This window comes from Carassius auratus, unplaced genomic scaffold (genome assembly GCF_003368295.1).
Source record: "Carassius auratus strain Wakin unplaced genomic scaffold, ASM336829v1 scaf_tig00019161, whole genome shotgun sequence".
NCBI classification, from domain to species: domain Eukaryota; kingdom Metazoa; phylum Chordata; class Actinopteri; order Cypriniformes; family Cyprinidae; genus Carassius; species Carassius auratus.
In genome coordinates this window covers 3509-21896 of record NW_020524930.1, presented here as the reverse complement: position 1 = coordinate 21896, position 18388 = coordinate 3509, and the positions used below count along the sequence as shown (strand labels likewise).

Genomic DNA, 18388 nt, shown 5'->3' with positions numbered 1-18388 from the left:
GCATATAATTTGTAGAATCTGTGTATTTTTAATCACAAAAAGCAATGTTCCTGTTTCATGGTTTTAGGAGGTTTTGCTGTAGCCTCTTTGAGGGCTCTGTGAATATAAACTTGCCTATAAAGACATTTAATAATCATATTTATTTCTAGATGAGCATCTGTGCTGTGGTTTCTGGTGGTTTTGGTCTGGTCTTATGCTCTTGAGGGACTCTTTCATTGTGAAATGTAGAAATTAGCACTTTAAAGCAAGTGAGTGAGCTATTGGGAGTTAATTAGAAGTGCTTTCCTCTGTCAGACGTGTGTGTTATGTGTATTTGTGTTTGTATTTGAGCATATCAGGGGAAGATCTTCGGACAGACCATCATCTGAACAATCCATGCACTGCAAAAAAAAAAAAAAAAATCAGGTTCTTCCTCTGTATTTTTGACTATTTTTCCAGTACAAATTAAAAAAAAAACTCTTAAATCAAGATACATTTACCTGAAAAGCAAAATTACAAGATATGAAATCTTGTTTACAAAAAAAAAAAAAAAGACAAAACTACATTTCGAATTAACTATATATATATATATATATATATATAAGACTTGAGAAGCTGAATGATGGCTTTTCTGAAACAACTGATAAAACTTAATTGAGTCTAAGCTTAAAACAAGAAAAAATATTTTCCTGCTCAGCAAAATAAACTTACTTAAAAGAGAAAACATTTTTTTTTTAGCTTAAACTCACTCGCTTTTGATGAATTTTTTCACAAAACAAAATAAAGTGAATTTTTGCTTAAAACAAGAAAACATATGTAAAAATAAATAAAATAATTACATTTTCAGAAAACATGATTTGAGATGCAAAGTGACTTAATGTAGGCCTTTTAAGTCTTGTTTTCTATGAATAAAAAATCTTATTTTCTGACCCCATTGGCAGATTTTACCTATTGTTTTAATATTAGTTTATTAAAATATTAGGTCTTGATTTATTTTCAAAATTAAGTACGTTTAAGCTTAAAACTTAAGTGTCTGCAAGTCAGAAAAATTTACTTAAGGGAAAACATTTATCTTTTTTTTTGCCATGTATTTTTTCTTGTTTTAAGGAAAAACTCAAATGTTTATGAACCAAGACTTAATATAAAGTCATTTTGCTTCTCAAATAAATGCTTTGTGATTGATTTAAGAATCTATCTGTACTAAAAAAACGAGTCAAAAACACAGTGTGCAGTGTAAGCCACCATCAGCACATGCCTGCGACTGCAGTGCATTGTGGGACATTCCACTGAGGTGATCTTCGGACACGGCAGCTACAGAACCAAACCTCCTCGGAGATGTTTTCCCATCATGTGGATCCAAACGAAATCCGCAGCTGTTTTTGTGTCGGGAGAACTGGGTTTATGCAATATAAGCACTGCAAAGATCATTTTTTATGAATGTTGGAAGTGAAATAGCAATAGGATGTGGACTCGTAGTGGACACTATGCAGGGAGGATGTGACTGTGCTCTCCAGGGCATTAGCGTCCTCCTCAAACACAGACTAACGAGCCGCCTTGAACTTCTGAGAGGAAGACGAGCTTCAGTGTTTGGTTTGAGCACGTCTGGTGGATCCTCCAAACTCAACTTCATCCAGAGACACTTACCATTGTTTCTCTTGACTTTTTGCACAGACACTTCATGTTTATGCATTTCTGACTGATACTGCAACATTTAAAGAACAAAACCAGGCATTGATGAATATTCTCTAGTGCCATTTTGTAATAAAAAATGGGGTTAAATCTCACAAAAACATGTCCATGGTACATTTCACCCCAAATCACAAGCTAATGTTGTATTTTGCGTATGAAGTCTGTTTTTGTGACACTGATTCATTGATTTAAAGATAATTAAACACATTCCCCTTCAAACTCTCATTGTTTCAATGCCCCCCCCCCACTCCCCATTTTTTATTATTTTATAATTATAATGTATTGAAGCCATGCAGTCTCCACCCAAGAATATCTGTGACTTTTAAGTATAATTGTGACTTTTATCTCACAATTACGACCTTTCCCCCAGAATTCTAAATTTGAATCTCAAAATTCTGACCTTTTTTCTCAGAATTCTTATTTTAAATCTTGCAGTTCTGTTTTTTATTTATTTATTTATCTATTTATTTATTTTTGTCAAAGGGTAAAATAATAAAAAATACTAATTAAGACTTTTTCCCCTCTGAATCCTGGGGGTGGGGGGGGGGTTATATACAAAAGTAAAAAAGAAAAAAAGAAATTGCAGCTCTTTATCTCACAATTCTCAATTTTTATCTTCACAATTTTTTTCTTTATGAAGAACTGCATGAAAAATGTCTGAATTGTCAAATATATTGTCAATAAACAAATAAATAACTATATATATATATTGCTTTACATAATATGAATTCACGGGAAATGTGTATAATTGTCATGAAAATAATGTCGCCATGCAAAAACTCTTGGTTCTTAATAACAGACTTCATTTTCTTTATGCAAAGTATAATATCTTTATTTAATTTATTTAATTTTGGGGTGAATTTTAACCTGGACATTTTCTAGACAGGTTATGAAGGATTTCCCCTATAATGCAGACTTTTACAGCTGTTGGAAGTCATTTGTTCTTTAGATCATTTGTACATACATGCTTTGATCATGTCTGATTTACCATCAGTTGAACTGCTGGGCTCTTCATATCAGACTTGATTTGAGATTTTGTTGTATATTAACACACACACACACACACACATTCTCTGTCTACCAACACAATGATCATATATCTTTTTATGAATCACTTTTTTAACAATTCAAATTCAGACGGCATAATTGTTGTACTTACATATTGTGGATTGTATGGGAACTTACAAATTAAGTGCACACACACATTCAATACGTGTATGAACTGCGACCCCATGCACTGTGACCTCAATGTGATGTGCGATTCATGTCAATGATTATAATAATAAATGTATGATGATCAAAATATAAATGTCTATATTTCATGTAAAGTTAGGTACTATAAACCACTACTGAATACATCTGTAACACGTATATGAATGTATTGTCATGCTTTAATGGACATATCCAACCAATGCATTTTACTGTAAAGCAATAACATGAGAAAAAAGAAGATATATAAATAGATATATGAAAAGAATGATTCCTGTACATTTGTCATATGAAACTTTGAGAAAGGAATGTTTAAAATATGTCACAAATTAAATGATGCCATTTAGACCTGTTTCATCGATCTTGTGGCCTGTTCCCTGTTTTAAATGAGCTGTGTGTGTGTGTAATGAGATGTGAGTAAAGGAGTTCACCCAAAAAAAAAAAAATTGCTGAAAATGTGCTTTTTTTTCTCAAACAATGGCAAGTTTAATTATTGCATCATTACATTACAGCGCAAAGCATCAACACTTGCTGTGCAAAAAAAAAGATACACAAAAGATACACTATATTGCCAAAAGTCAAACCTGTTCATATGAAGGGGGGTGGTCGAATACTTTTGGCAATTTCCATGAGTGCAAATCTTTATATTTAGCATGTCATGCTATTCTAGAAAAAGTGCTTAATTTTATAGCAATAGTTTGGACAGGACCCTTTTCTATTCTAACATGGCACATAATAATAATAATAATAATAATAATTTATGAAAACAGTATTGGAAGTTTTGGTCTAAAATGACTGTAACCATATGTACAAGTCATTGGTGTTTGGTGATGAGTTTTTGGCTCAAGGTCAAAGGTGTTCAGCTGGCTTGTTAGAAAACAAAAGGGTCATGTCCAAACTATTGCTATAAAATTAAAAGCACACAATTACCTAGAATATCATGTATCATGTAGAATATCATTACATAAAGTATGCTTAAACGTCAAGATTTGTACTCATGGAAATTACTGAAGTAGTCAAACCAGTTCATTAGAAGAAGGTGTCCCAATAGGCCTATATTCTCCCCTGTATTCCTCAAATGTGTCTCCTTGTTTCTACGGCTTAACCTAAGCCTCATGTCAATGCATTGAAATTAGTTTCCCAGTCATAGTCTAACAGGGCACGGAATCCCAAAATGAAACCAATCCATCTTCCACGTGATATATTTCAAATGATTGAATTAATTGACCAGCAGGTGGCAGACTAACATCACTGTTTGATTAACAGAGCTTCCCAGTATCGCATCACCGGAACTATTAAGTGTTATGTCATATTTGCATTCTTAAGTCGCACTTAAGTGTCTCAGAGCTTCTACATCAAATACAAAAAACCTTAACCAAGTGGAATTTGCTTAAAATAAAAATAAAAAGATCTCAAGCACAGTTTGCAACAACAAAAGTTGACAAAAAGTAAGCAGCATTTGAGCACCGCTGAGACTTGCTTTTTGATCATTTACTATCTGTTGCAACACATCTGACCATTTGAAAGTGTGACTTTAAGTGTGCAAATATGTTTGTTTGGGTCACTTAATGTGTATTAATTATGTGTGACAGAATAAATGCATTGGAATTAAATCTTATGCAGTCTGTTCTAACCATTTAAAAAATCTCCTGAGTGAGCATCATCATCATCTGCGCTTTTAAAAATGAATGATGTTTGATTTTATGGAGTATTTGTTTCTGAGAGTTATAAAACATCTGCAAGGACTTAACTCACTCATTTTTTTCAGCTTAAACTTCTTATTAAGGGAGCAATTCAGCAGCTGTGAGTGTTGGAGCATTTGCTTCATAATTACAGTAGTTTGACAGTAAAGCTGTGATTCTGCTCCATCAGTCGAGCGGATATATAACAGCCTGCGAGGTTACTATGTCAGGCCTTTTTCAGCATTATACTGCCTCTAGCTGAATGACTGTCCTTTTCAAAACTGCATATCATTTTTCATCTATGGCCACTTTATTCTTTACATAGATACATAAAAATCATATTGGTGCAGACTTGTATGCATGTATTTATGTATTTATTTATTCATGTACATACAGATCACGTTCAAGTAAACATTTTTATTTACTTTTCCTTGAATAATTTTGTTTTTGTTTTTATTTAGTTATTTACACATCACATTCAAGCACACTTGTGTTTATATCTAGTTTGTTAATGTTAAAATGCCTTTTAATGTATATATTATCATTGTTTCTACCCTCAACCAAGACTTTAAACGTTAAACTTCACAAACAGTTTTAATCCAAGATAAATGTGACCAATAATGGCTTTGCAACTGAATCTGTAGAAGTACAAATAAGTGCATTAAATCAACAAAAATGATAGAAAAATAATAAGACAGCGTAATGAGAGTGTTAAAAGATGATAGAGATCAAATGACTTTCTCCATCTGTGATATCTGAACTCTGAGTGACTATAGACTCACACTAGGGGCTTGGTGCTAATAAGTGGATCTCTTGTGCTAATGAACCTCTGTACTGTACAGTATAACAACCAGATGATCCTGGCACTTTTCATGTTTGTCTGTGGTTATCAATGTTGGAGAGTAACTAGTATACATTACTGTAGTCTTGTACAGTTACTGAGAAAAATGTGTCATTAAATCACAGCTACACTCTAAAAATGGCTGGGTTAAAAATAACCCAATTGGCAACCCAGCACTGGGTAAATATTGGACAGAACACGTGCTGGGTTAAAGTAACCCAGCATGCTGGTTTACACATTTTAACCCAGCATGCTGGGTTATTGAGAAACCCAAGATAGAGTCATTTTTACCATTTGTGGGTTTGCATTTTTATGATTCTGGGTTATTCTTGCTGGGTTATTCTCATAATTTCACTTTTGCTTAACAAAGCAATCATGGATTAATAAATAATGAAGAATACAGATTATTTAGACTGTTAAAAAATATTTTTAATGCCATCTGACATTCAAAAATTTGTACCAATGACAAACAACATGGAATTTTCCCTTTTTTTGTTTCCAGCAAATGCAAAATAAATAAATAAAAATCACAGAAATACAGTTGCAATAAATAAGAAAATTATTTCTGAATGACCTGTGTCTAGCTGTTTAACTATTACATTTTGAGATTTTTAGCTATTTAAATACACAGTGAAATGACATTGACAATTAACATTCTTTAAATTTAAATGTAAAATCATTTAAAGATGTCCTTAAATTTATATCAAGTATATAAAGACTACTACGTAGGTAGATGTGCACTACTTAGGGTAGTTCAACATATATAGTTCACCCAAAAATGAAAATTCTGTCATTTATTATTCAACTTCATGTCGTTACAAACCCGTAAGACCTTCCTTCATCTTCAGAACACAAGTTAAGATATTTTCGTTGATATTCGAGAGCTTTCAGACCAGGGTGAATAATTATTGACAATTTTCATTTTTGGGTGAACTATTGTCAAACACTTAAGCTCTGAAGCAAAGATCTACACCTGAGAGCAGTGTAGCCTGCTATAGAGCCTGTCAACGGAAGGACAATTTTCAAAAGGAATTGCAAAATTATATTTTCAATTGTGTTTTCCACATGTGACAAATTGTAACAAAATCCAAACACAATTGCAAATCTTGAACAAAAACACTGAACAAAAATTACTGTTTCAGTTTTTTATGAATGCACAGTGACTGCCAAATTTCAAATGGAGAAACAAAGTCAGTTTGTAGCTGTATTTTCCATGTATTATGAGTAATAAGCCTGTCATATTGATCAAATACTGCATCATAGCAGCTTACAGTATTAAATAGGAAAATAGTGTGTAATAATGCAAAGGGACAAAAGTAAACACTCAGTTTTCAGTTAAAGTCAATTCGTCATTGATTCAGTGATGTATCGTCCCTCTGTGCAATCAAGTGGATGATATCGCTTGATATTAATTGTCCCCAACTAAAGAAAAACAAGGAACCAAAACTCCATCAGTGACAGAATGGAGAAAAAAACCTTGGGAGAAACCAGGCTCAGTTGGGGTCAGTTCTCCTCTGACCAGATGAAACCAGTAGTTCAATTCCAGACTGCAGCAAAGTCAGATTGTGCAGAAGAATCATCTGTTTCCTGTGGTCTTGTCCTGGTGCTCCTCTGAGACAAGGTCTTTACAGGGGATCTGTATCTGGGGCTCTAGTTGTCCTGGTCTCCGCTGTCTTTCAGGGATGTAGAGGTCCTTTCTAGGTGCTGATCCACCATCTGGTCTGGATACGTACTGGATACGGGTGGCTAGGGTGGCCTCGGAATAAGAGAGAAGCAGACTAATGTTAGCATAGATGCAACATAAGAACAAGTACATGAGGTTTTATGAATTACCATGTCTGTTTTTTCACTGTGTCGCACGTTACCTGCCAAAACTCAAATGGAATCTTTAGCATCTGAATTTCCAATGCCTCAAATTGAAAACTGTCAATTTTTGCCAGAGGTGGGACCATACTATGTAGAGTGTTTGTTTTGGGAGGTGATGTCACTCAAAGACAATTGTGCCAAATGCTTTTAACAATGGAGGTTAAGGCACTACTAAAGGCAGCTGCCGCTCCGAGAGATGTGTGATAAAGAACAGACAGTGCAACCCGGATCTTCCTCTATTCTTGGCACCTCACACAATAAATAATTCTGTCATTTTTACCCCAAATGCAGCTACTATCCCCTGCTAACAGTTATAACCACATGGTACTATTGGTCAATATTTACCATTAACCAAATGCTTTTCACCTGATGAATAAAATATAGGTTAAGATGCAGCTAGGTAATAAGAGTAGAACTGCAATGTTGTTTGCTGACGTGCATCAGAGTGCAAACAGTGAGAGATTTGGGGTAAAAACTACAGAATATATCCCAATAAAAAACGCCCCATAGTATAGTCCCACGCTTGACACAAATTGACAGCTTTCTGTGTAAGGCATCTGAAATACAAATGCTTTTCAATTGAGTTTGGACTATTTCACAATGTATATGTCCACATGTGGAAAAATACAATTAAATATACAATTTGCAATTCCTTTTGAAAATAGTGCAGAATATCCTTACCTGTCCATTGATTATGATCAATGCCTGAGAGATCTGCTGGCATTTTTAAATCGCCACGACAATTGGATGGGGTTTTGTGGACTCTGCTCAGTTAAAGAATTCCATGTTTGTTCCAACCTTTAAAATAACGTTTAAAAAAAGAAAAAATACAAATTGTTTTAATAACAGTGATTCAGTTCAATTAACTGTGTGAAGTTAATCATGAAATTGACCCATCGTGATTATTTGTTAAATTCACCTATGAGTTGGTCTACAGAAGCAGGATATGATATAGTGATTGGCTGAAAGGTGTGCTTTCAAACTGTCTAATCAATGGGATGTTCCAGTCATTATAAATCACAGTTTTATGTTAATATGATGGCTATATCAAACACACACCGTCACTGGCACAGATAAGGGAGATCACACTGCATGCGCACACAGACATTTCTATGACAAGTCACGTAGGTAAAACAGTCCATATATAAACACTTATAGATGTACCAAAGTGATAAGGACAAGTCAAAAACACGATCTGGAAAATTAATATGATGTTTACGCTCATAAATTAGGTACATTCTGGTGCAGCTTTAACTATAGCACGAAATACAAATATATGTGCGTTTAAGTTACATGAGGGTTAACGTTAGTTGATTATCACAGACAAACAATTATGTAAAATGTATAATAAACACGAACGTACCGTTAGACGCCTCAATAAGACTGCACTCAACGAGTTTTTCTCTCACAAATGTATCCATGCGCTTTTCTGACAGGAAAAAAACACATTTTGAATTATAATTTGTATGTAAAAAGACTTTATAAACCACAAAAGCATCAAATCACTTCACTAACGTCGTTTGAAATGCCCTGAGACGTTGATTATTTTCCGGGAATCACTTTGTTCGAGGATTACTGAACCGGTTTATTTGAACTGGATCGTCGGTTCTTTTAGACCTGCAGTCCGACTATATTCTACGTAATTTCTATGATTTACATGTCGATATGGACAACTGCAGGCGTTTACATTAGAGCAGAAAGTCGTATTCACTTTTTGAACTCATTTGACTCACTTAAATATCAAATTCGCTTTTCAGTGTCAGAAACTACTTTTTCCTCTATTTTCACAGGTATTCGCATATTTCAGCCATCCGTCACTGTCTGAAACTTAATAAAACTGTATTAATCTGTCGTCTCAGATACCTTAACACGATTATGCGAGTCACGTAACGTAGGTTGGCCGTTTGAGGTAAACAGTTCATCATTTAACGTAAATAATGTTGGCCTGTAGACGTTTAACAGTATTGTTGCTGCAAAAAAAAAGTTATAATTCTGCCAATTTAAAGTAATTATTAATAAAAACATTAAATAAACTTACCTTAAAACAGTTGAAAGCCGCAGCTTTGCCCCGTTGTTCTTCCAAAATGACAGTTAGGGAGCGATTTAAACATCTTCAAGGCGCGTTAAATAACCCAGCGCTGGCCTGAAACAACCCAGCGACGCAACCCAGCAGGTTTAACCCAACACCTGGTAAATTGAAACTACCCAAAAGTGTTTAAAAATAAATAAAATAACCCAACAAAATGACCCAACAGACTCAACCCAGCATTTTGAGTTAAAAAATAACCCAGCCGTTTTTAGAGTGTATACATATGAAAATGTAAACCATTACAAAAGAGCTTACATCTGAACATTTACACACACACACACACACACACACACTCACACACACACACACACACACACACACACACTTAATTGATTTATTTATTGTGTCAGGAGTTTAGGATGCGGAGTAGGACACATGCTTATTCAATAACTGTTTTATTTGGATTTATGTATATGCTTTATTTCTTTTAATTAATTTTTTTTCCAAGTTGTTGTTAGATGTCAGTGTTTCTTGTCATAACTATGCAAAGATTTGATTTCAAAAACAGTATCATAGCTGTTAAACTATATGTTTTTAAATGTTTTGGTGGCTGTGTTTTAAAATGATTTTTTTCTAATCTAAATTCAAGTGATGAAGTGATGAAAATGAATAACTATAGTAATCAAATCTAATCAGTTACATATGTTAATAAAGTAACTGAAATAGTTACACTACTAGTTACATAATAATTAGGGTAACTTGCAAGCTGTAACCTATTGCATTTCCAAAGTAACCCTACACTGGTGGCTATCTAGTCACCTAACTACATTTTTCAATTAAATTTCCTTTCATTTGTAAAGGCTTTGTTAATAAATAAATAAATAAAAAAGGTTACGTTTATAAATTATTGTCACTCGAAAGTAAGAGTCGACTCTGAATCATCGAAACGAGTCGTTTTTAAAACGAATCCCAAGACGTTTCATGTTGACGTCAACATCATATATTAGCATATTGCCCGCCCACTTGTTGGTCTCTTCCGGTCTCTTCGCGTTGGTCTGAATGAAAACGCTAATTCATTCTTTGCCACTAGAGGCCGCTTTTGAAGCGTAAAATAGCAGTTTCCACGTTAACGCTGTACACAAAGCAGCACTTCGTTCACAAACACTGCTTTATCAGGCGTCACAGGCATGATCCAATCGACCAATCACAGCAGATTAGCGTCACTCCAGGGAGGGGTTTGGAAAAATGAATCGTTCAGCGAGTAAGGTAAAATAAGACAAAGGCGGGTGTTTTTTTTTTGACCTTGCATGCATGTCAACCTATTGTTGGGGACTCCCCAAACCCAAATAGGAGCCTTTCTTCACCCATAATGGGGCACTTTAATGTCTTTCAAATGTGTGTTAAACTATAAAGCTATTATTGTTTGTGTAGGCTAATAATCATGGTACTGCAGGTCAAACTTGATGTGCAATTTATCGTGCCATAAACTTAACTTTAAATTGAAATTAACCATTGATGCATGTAGACAATTAGTCCTCAGTAACTTCTGTCCATCTAGCAAGAAATAGCGAGTCTCAGTTGTGCTTTCCAAACAAAACCTGCCAGCACACAAGACACATTTCAATTCAATTATGGTTTGAACCTACCTGTCATGGTAGACTTCCCAAATGAACCATTTGCAATTCTGGATTAGTTCCATAAATTGGCTTTAAAAACTAAAAATGGCAGAATTCCCTCACCACAAAACTGTTTAACCTTTGACTGCCGAAGTTAACAAATCCTGATGGTGGATCCTGAGCGCTCTAATGGAAGCCTGTGGATGTTTGGTATGATGGAGTTCATGAGCATTAGTGTTGGACGATGCCCAAGTCACACTTTTACGGCTGAGTATGTGACTGCAGGAAGCTGAACCTTCATTATAAATCTGCCTGAGTGTTATTAATGCAAATTGCTTTTTTGATATTATGCTGCATCGTTGTATTGAAATCCATAATGTACACAAAACCGAGAAATGTTGTCAGTAACCTGGAAGCCTGAACACTCTGCGTTCCCGCACCTTTTAACAAATGAATTTCTGTGACTTTTCCAGTCATTCAAGATTGCTGGATAAAAAAACAAAAAAACAAAAACAAATCATATGTAGTTTGCAAGTACTTTTAGCATATAAAAAGATATAATAAAAGAAATAGAATATAATGTTTTTTTATTTTTTTATTATTATACATACATTCATATGATTTAATATGGCTTGGAAATCACAATTTTAAAAATGTAATTTATGATTACTTGGTTTGTCTGGATAAGAGGATTACAAATCATATATTTAACTTTTATATAAATATTTCATTTTTTATTAATGATTTTAAAATCATTGTATGCATATCAGGGTTGTTATAATTAATTGAAACTCAAATTAAAACAAAAAATTTAAATATAAAAAGTATTTAAATAAAAGTTAAAACTAAAATGCTCTAAAAATACAAACATCGACATTTACATTTTTTTACAAAAAACAACAAAATGACTAAAACCAAATTAAAATGAAAATGGGATATATATATTAAAATATAATTACAAATATTAATAAACTATAATAGTATGATGATACTATAATTACACTTAATATACATATATATATATATATATACATGTAAGTGTAATTTTAGTATCAATATTTAGTATATTAATATTATTTTATTAACTGCATTGCTTGGAAATCACAATTTTAAAAATGAATCTGTGTTTTTTATTTTGTCGTTCAATTTTAATTTAAAAGTACATTTCTATTTAGTATAGAAATGTCTTTTTTAGTCATTACTTGTATGCATCTCAGGGTTATTGTACTTAATTCAAACTAAAATTCAAACTACAATTTAAGATAAAAAATTTAATTTTATGAACTTTATATACTAAAATAGTGCGTACTGATGCATACTGTATATTCAAATGATTGAATTAAATACAAACCATTATTTAAATTTCATAAATCTGAAATTTCCAGGTTTCCTTTCTCAGAAGTAACCTATGCAATACAGTGCTTGCTTTTATAAAGAGTTTAATCTATTAAAACACATGATTGACACCCAGTGTCATTTCTTCAATCCTGTGCTGTAATGCTTTAGGCTCTTTTGAAAGTGCAACCGGTTACATTTGCAATGAAAAGATGATGAAATGCAATGCGAAGGTAGATATCATGCATTGAATACTTTTTTCTAATGCATTATATATACAGGCCTCAAGTCAAGTGTTTCCATCTTTCTCTCTTTGTCGTTTTTGAGCACTAAACACACATTTGAAGGCTTGCGACCCTTTGACTGGTTTTAGAGCGAGGCTGAATCTTTAATGCTGTAAAGCAAATGTAAGAATGCCTAAGGGGCTGCTGACATCTGAACGGGGTTTATTGATGCATTTCGAATGAATGATGATGTTCCTCCATCTCTTTGCTTTTCACTGTGAATGATAACAAGTCTGTGTCTCAGGATTGTGCACAAATCAATTCCTTTCAATTATTTTTAGAATACCACATGCTTAATATCTGCACACTTACATATATTTGTCTAATTACTCTTTACAATTTACAGTATGTGATTAGATACTGTAGTAAACACTTAAACTACTAAATTATAGATCATAGTGCATTGCTGTATTCACTCTTGTTTTGAGCTGAAAGTTAGGGCTGAATCTTAAATATTTATCGAGAAAAAAAAATGTTTTTGCACAGTAATATATGTATTCAGATGTAGCTGCTGCATCCATGTCTCACACAAATAGATTCTGGCATCCAATAACAAAAATAGATTTTGATGTTAATGTTGTTGTTGAAAATTAATTAATTAATTAATTAATTAATACAATTGTGGGGGTAAATTGCCATATTAAATCGAATAAATAAATAAATAAAATATCAATTTAAATTAAATTATATTTTAAATTATATTTTATAAATTAAATTATATTTTTAATTCAATTATATTTTATAAAATGAATTTATTTATTATATATTTAAATTAAATTCAATTATATTTTATAAAATGAATTTATATATGCAACACTGTAAAATAATTTTATGCAAATCTGTAAAAACAAGGCCTTAAATAAAATAAAATGATTGATTCATTAAATATGTTTCTTTCCTTTTTTGTAATTATTCCAGTTTTGGTGTTTGGATCAAATTACATTTACAAAAGGGATTTTACATGCTTAGAAAACATTAAAAGCAAGTAAAGTATCTGCTTTAATGTTTCAAATAACTTTAGTGAAAAATGTCAAAATATGGTTGAAATAACATGCCATTATCATATACAGCATAACAAATACAACAAATTTATTAAATAAGTGATCATACAAATTGGTCTTGTTCTAAATATTTTTTGTTTAATTATTGTTACACTGAATGTCATTTTAGTGTGTGTCTTTTGATAATCATGGTCATAAATGTATGATAGTAATTATTTTCTGCTTAGAAAAATAATAAAACAGGAGCATTTCTAATGTATGGAGAGAAAAAAAATTAAAGCTGTATTATTAAACTTTTATTGTTTTGATGTTTGAAAAAACCCTTTTTTGCCTTTGATCCTCATTTTTCAGTAAAACTATATTAAATAGTTGAACTGAAACAGAATATGTTTAATGTGTCAACGATGCACCAAACAAAAAATGTAAGAGTTGCACAAATGAGTTTTACAGTATTTCTACATTTATAAAGTTTTCAGTGCTGCACATCTTGAAATTATAATCACCGTCATTCTCACGTGTATATGTGTGTAGTGCTAAAAGACTATTATTGACTATTATTGTTAGTGCATGAATATTTCTCTCTGGTACGATTCGTAAAAAAACATGCAATCAGTGTTGTGTTTTTTTTAAACAATATTAAAGTAAATGGTATGTTGCCATTTGAACCATTGTACCGTAGAGAGAAACTCAAGCTGTCTGATGGTGGGTGGACACTAAAGTAGACGAATTCTCAAAAAACACAATACGCAGCGAAGTGAGTCAACATCCACCGAGACCGCCCACCATATGCAGGTGGCAATAAATGAATGTTGCTGAAATAGAATACATCAGGTTGCTACATGTGCTGAATAAATCAGACAAGGAGGGTAAATGGTTTTCGCATTCGCACCGTGTAGAGAGGGAAGGCTGTTTTAATTCCACAGTGTCCAGGCCTTAGAGTTTTTTTGGAATCAGTTTCACGCTGTGTGGCTTTAGAAAGGTGAGTCCCTGCTGATGGGGGTCACGCGTAATTTATTTCATTTTCCCAGATGCCATTTACCCTTCCATCTGCTTCCGCAGACACGGTGTGTTTACTCAAACATTAGAAGAACTGATTTAAACAGGGGCTGAGATGGAAACGCTGTGATCTTCTGTTCATGTGTGAAAATGTGTGGGGTGATCGGACAGCACAGGGGTTGCCAGGTCTGCGTAACAAAACTGGGCCTTTGACCAATCAGAAATAGCCCAGTGACCATACACAAACTCGATCAGAACTCGAAATATATGCAATTGCCATACCTAAAAACTGTCATTGTTATGCAAATTGAAAAACAATATATTGTAGTGATTATACAGACAGCTCAAAGGCTCCTTACCTGTGGCTGTCCACCACAATTTTATCATTTGTAGAATATAAAATATTTAAATTCAAATATAATTTATGCGGAATGTCAAACCAGGGGGAAAATTCCATGGGAATGCAGACTTGTCCAACCCTGGACTAGCAATTCTGTTAGCATAAAAACCAGATGACAAAACCCTTTTTTATTTTTTATTATTAAATACCACTGAATCCTCAAACAAAAGTGTAAAAAAGCAAATACACAAGTGGTATATATAATAATTATAATAACAATGATAGCAATAATAATCAATATACCAACCAAGTGGTAGTGCATTCACTGACTTTTTCCTAAACAATTCCATAAAGGTCATCGCACACAAATTTCTTTCTTTTTCCTCTCATTCTCATTTCTTTAAATGTCAACACATCATAATACACAAGTGCAAACACATACTGCAGGCATGTAGGACTACTCCCCAACATTTGGTCTAAACATCAACCTGACCTAACTAGCTCCCTTATTGATAAATTCATTGCACACTTTTTCCATTCCCGCATTCATTACTTGCAAGAGAGGAAAATATCTGATGCACCTCAGCAACAGGAAGTCACACACACAAAAAAAGTGGATGGAAACAGTTTGGTCTCTCAAACAAGTATTTTGCACCACAGTCCGTTTGCTACTGTACAGAAAGAAAACAGCTTGGTTGTTCATTGTGGTTGTTCGTCCAACTGTGGTGAACGAATTATAAAACATTGTTTTTATTTATTTTATTTTTTACAACAGCTCATATTTGCTTGATTTACTTCAGTTCACAACAGGATGCAGCACTTCATGATGCTGGACCCCAAAACAGTTAATCAGTTCTTATCTGGTGGTTTGAATGCTTATTGTTGGCTCCAAGTCAAACAAGATCCTTCATTTTGGTTCCTTGGTCATGTATCCATCATCTCCCGTGCTGAAGTGGGTTCATGTGGAAGGCTTGTGGCATTAGGAAGAGCTTGTCCATGTCCCACCGAGTTCTGCTGGACTTCCATGGGAATTCCGGTTGTGTTCTCTCGATTTGGGAATTCATGCGACTGTTTCCGGTACTCGAGAAAGGTGCATGCCTTGGTCGCGATGGCCACCACATTCTTGCCAACGAAGATGGTGGAAACCCGGCTGTCCTGGAAGACCACCATGTTGACGCCACGTATGAGGATGGTGACGATGTTAATGGTGACCAGACTGAGAAGAGGATAGAGCATCATCTTCTGGGGCGACACGTGGTCACCTTGCACGCTGATCTCGCTCAGGGACACACAGGGAAGAATCAGAAGCAAAATGTAGCAGTAGAAGAACATCAAACCTTCCGCCCAAATGGGCAAACCAGTCCGCTGTGGCTCCCAAAGATTTGCCTGCATATCCAGCAGGTCCAGCAAATCCAGAGCCACCCAGAAAAGCCGACCCCTCATGTCTTCTTTCCTCCGAAAGGTACGGACATATTCCATGCTGTCCAGAGCCACCAGAACTAGATAGAGGCCTGGCACACAAATAGATAACAATAAAGTCAAAGCCTTCCGGGCGACAGTCTCCAGACTCTTGCGATCAGCTTTACAGTTCTGGAAGACAAAGTAAAGTTTGATCTCCAGCACAAAGATATAGAGGAACCAAAGGATCATGGCGTATCCTCGTCGAGCCGTCCGCACTTCTGCTCCAACCCAAACTGCCACATAGCGAAGGACGATAAGAAAGCAGATGTCCCCAACAAGTACAATGATGCAGACGCCGATCTTTCGTGGTCCCTGATTCTGCTCCACCAGGTAGGCGTCCATGAAGGCCATGCTGGTCATGATGACAATGGTGGTAAGACACACATGCCGCTTGTCCGGTGGTGGCAACACCATGCTGAGGGCCACCACCGCATGCACTCACTCACAGCAATGTTGTCCACTCTGTTGCACTTGGGTTTGAAGGACTCTTGAAGTTGCAGGTCGAGCTTTGTAGGACTGGTTGGAGCGGTTGTTTTTCAACCCTTTGAAGGCATTTGCATTTCCAGTATTTTGTAAACTTGACCCAGGAACAAAGTAAAAAGAAATTACTCTACTAAAAAGCTAATTGCTCCCAGTTGACAGTTTGATTCACACTGCTTTGCTAGGGTTGTATTGATTGGAAATCTGAAGGATAAGCGTTAAATGGTACAGAGGGCCAAAAAAGTATATATATATACACTAGGTCTTCTTTGAAAAGGAAATGCAACTGTTGAAGACTGAAGAGAGCTGTTTCACGATCTTGGTCTCTGCAAATGATTCTTCTCTGATTGATTGTAAATCTGAAGGAACAGTTCTAAATTTTACAAAGTTTCAAAAAAAAGTCCAGACCAAACTTTTTCAATAAAAATACCACTCTTGAAAACCAAAGGGACCTGTTTCACAGTCTTGGTCTTGGAAGATAGTTCTTCACTGATGCACTAAATGAAAGAGAAATCTGCCCATTAATCAACAGGGTCAAGCTTTAATGTGCTGGTTGGAGTGGCTGCCATTTCAACCCAGTTCTGCTAACTTTGAAGGTATTAACATTTCCAATGGTTTGTAAACCTGATGCAGGAATAAAGTAAAAATAACTTATTTTACTAAAAAAAGCAGTTGTTTCCAACTGACAGTTGATTTACTGCTTTGCGAGGGTTGAACTGATTGTAAATCTGAAGAAATAGCGTAAAATGATACAAAGTTTCAAAAAAGATCCAGATCAGGATTAGGTGTCAATGGAAAGCAACTTTTGAAAAACCATAGCGAACTGTGAAAACCTTGTTCTTGGTCCGACTTGGGCTATAAATCAGCGGGATCAAGCTTGGCTGGTTGGAGGTGCTGCTTTTTCAACCCAATTCTGTGCATTTTGAAGGCATTTGCATATCCAATATGTCATAAACGAAGCAGGAACAGAGTAAAAGATCTTATTCTTTTAAAAAGCCAATTGCTTCCGACTGACAGTTTAATTCACACTGCATTGCAAGAGTCTTCTTAAATGATACAGAGAGCCAAAAAGGTCTAGAGCAGGGTTACTTTGCAATGGAAATCAACTCTTATAGGACCAAAGGGAACTTGCGTTTCACAATGCTGGTCTTGGCAGATGATTCTTCCCCACCACACTAAATGAAGAGAAATTTGCTCATGAAATCAGCGTTGTATTGATCCTGTTAGACCGCACGCCTGCCCGACCTCAGCATTCTTGATGAGACGGTATAACTTTCCTCTTCACGGTCATGCGATTGGAAGGTAATGTGTTGTATACATGGGCTTTCCCGGAAACTTTGCATTGCATTGCTGGATTGTGGGTCAGAGTTCTCTAAGCTAAGTATTGTTGTGGTAGGTTGTTTTTCTTGTAACAGGAAGCTAACTGAGAAAATCAAGCATAGGAACTGAATGTTCAGACCATTGATACTCAGCAATTTACCGAGCAACATTTGTTTGCATCTGCCAATGTGGAATTGTCAGCAGTGGAAGATTGACTCTTGAGGGTGTGGTCTTCATCCATAGATCATCCGGACATGAGG

General features: G+C 34.8%; 1 protein-coding gene across 1 annotated transcript; it reads right to left on the bottom strand.

The window, feature by feature from the left end:
- Window positions 1-15056: 15056 nt before the first annotated feature.
- On the bottom strand, window positions 15057-17758 carry LOC113076152 (transmembrane protein 121-like). Its single transcript, XM_026248820.1, has one exon. The coding sequence runs from the start codon at window positions 16740-16742 to the stop codon at window positions 15792-15794; it is 951 nt and encodes a 316-aa protein (XP_026104605.1). The 5' UTR covers window positions 16743-17758; the 3' UTR covers window positions 15057-15791.
- Between the last annotated feature and the right edge of the window lie 630 nt (window positions 17759-18388).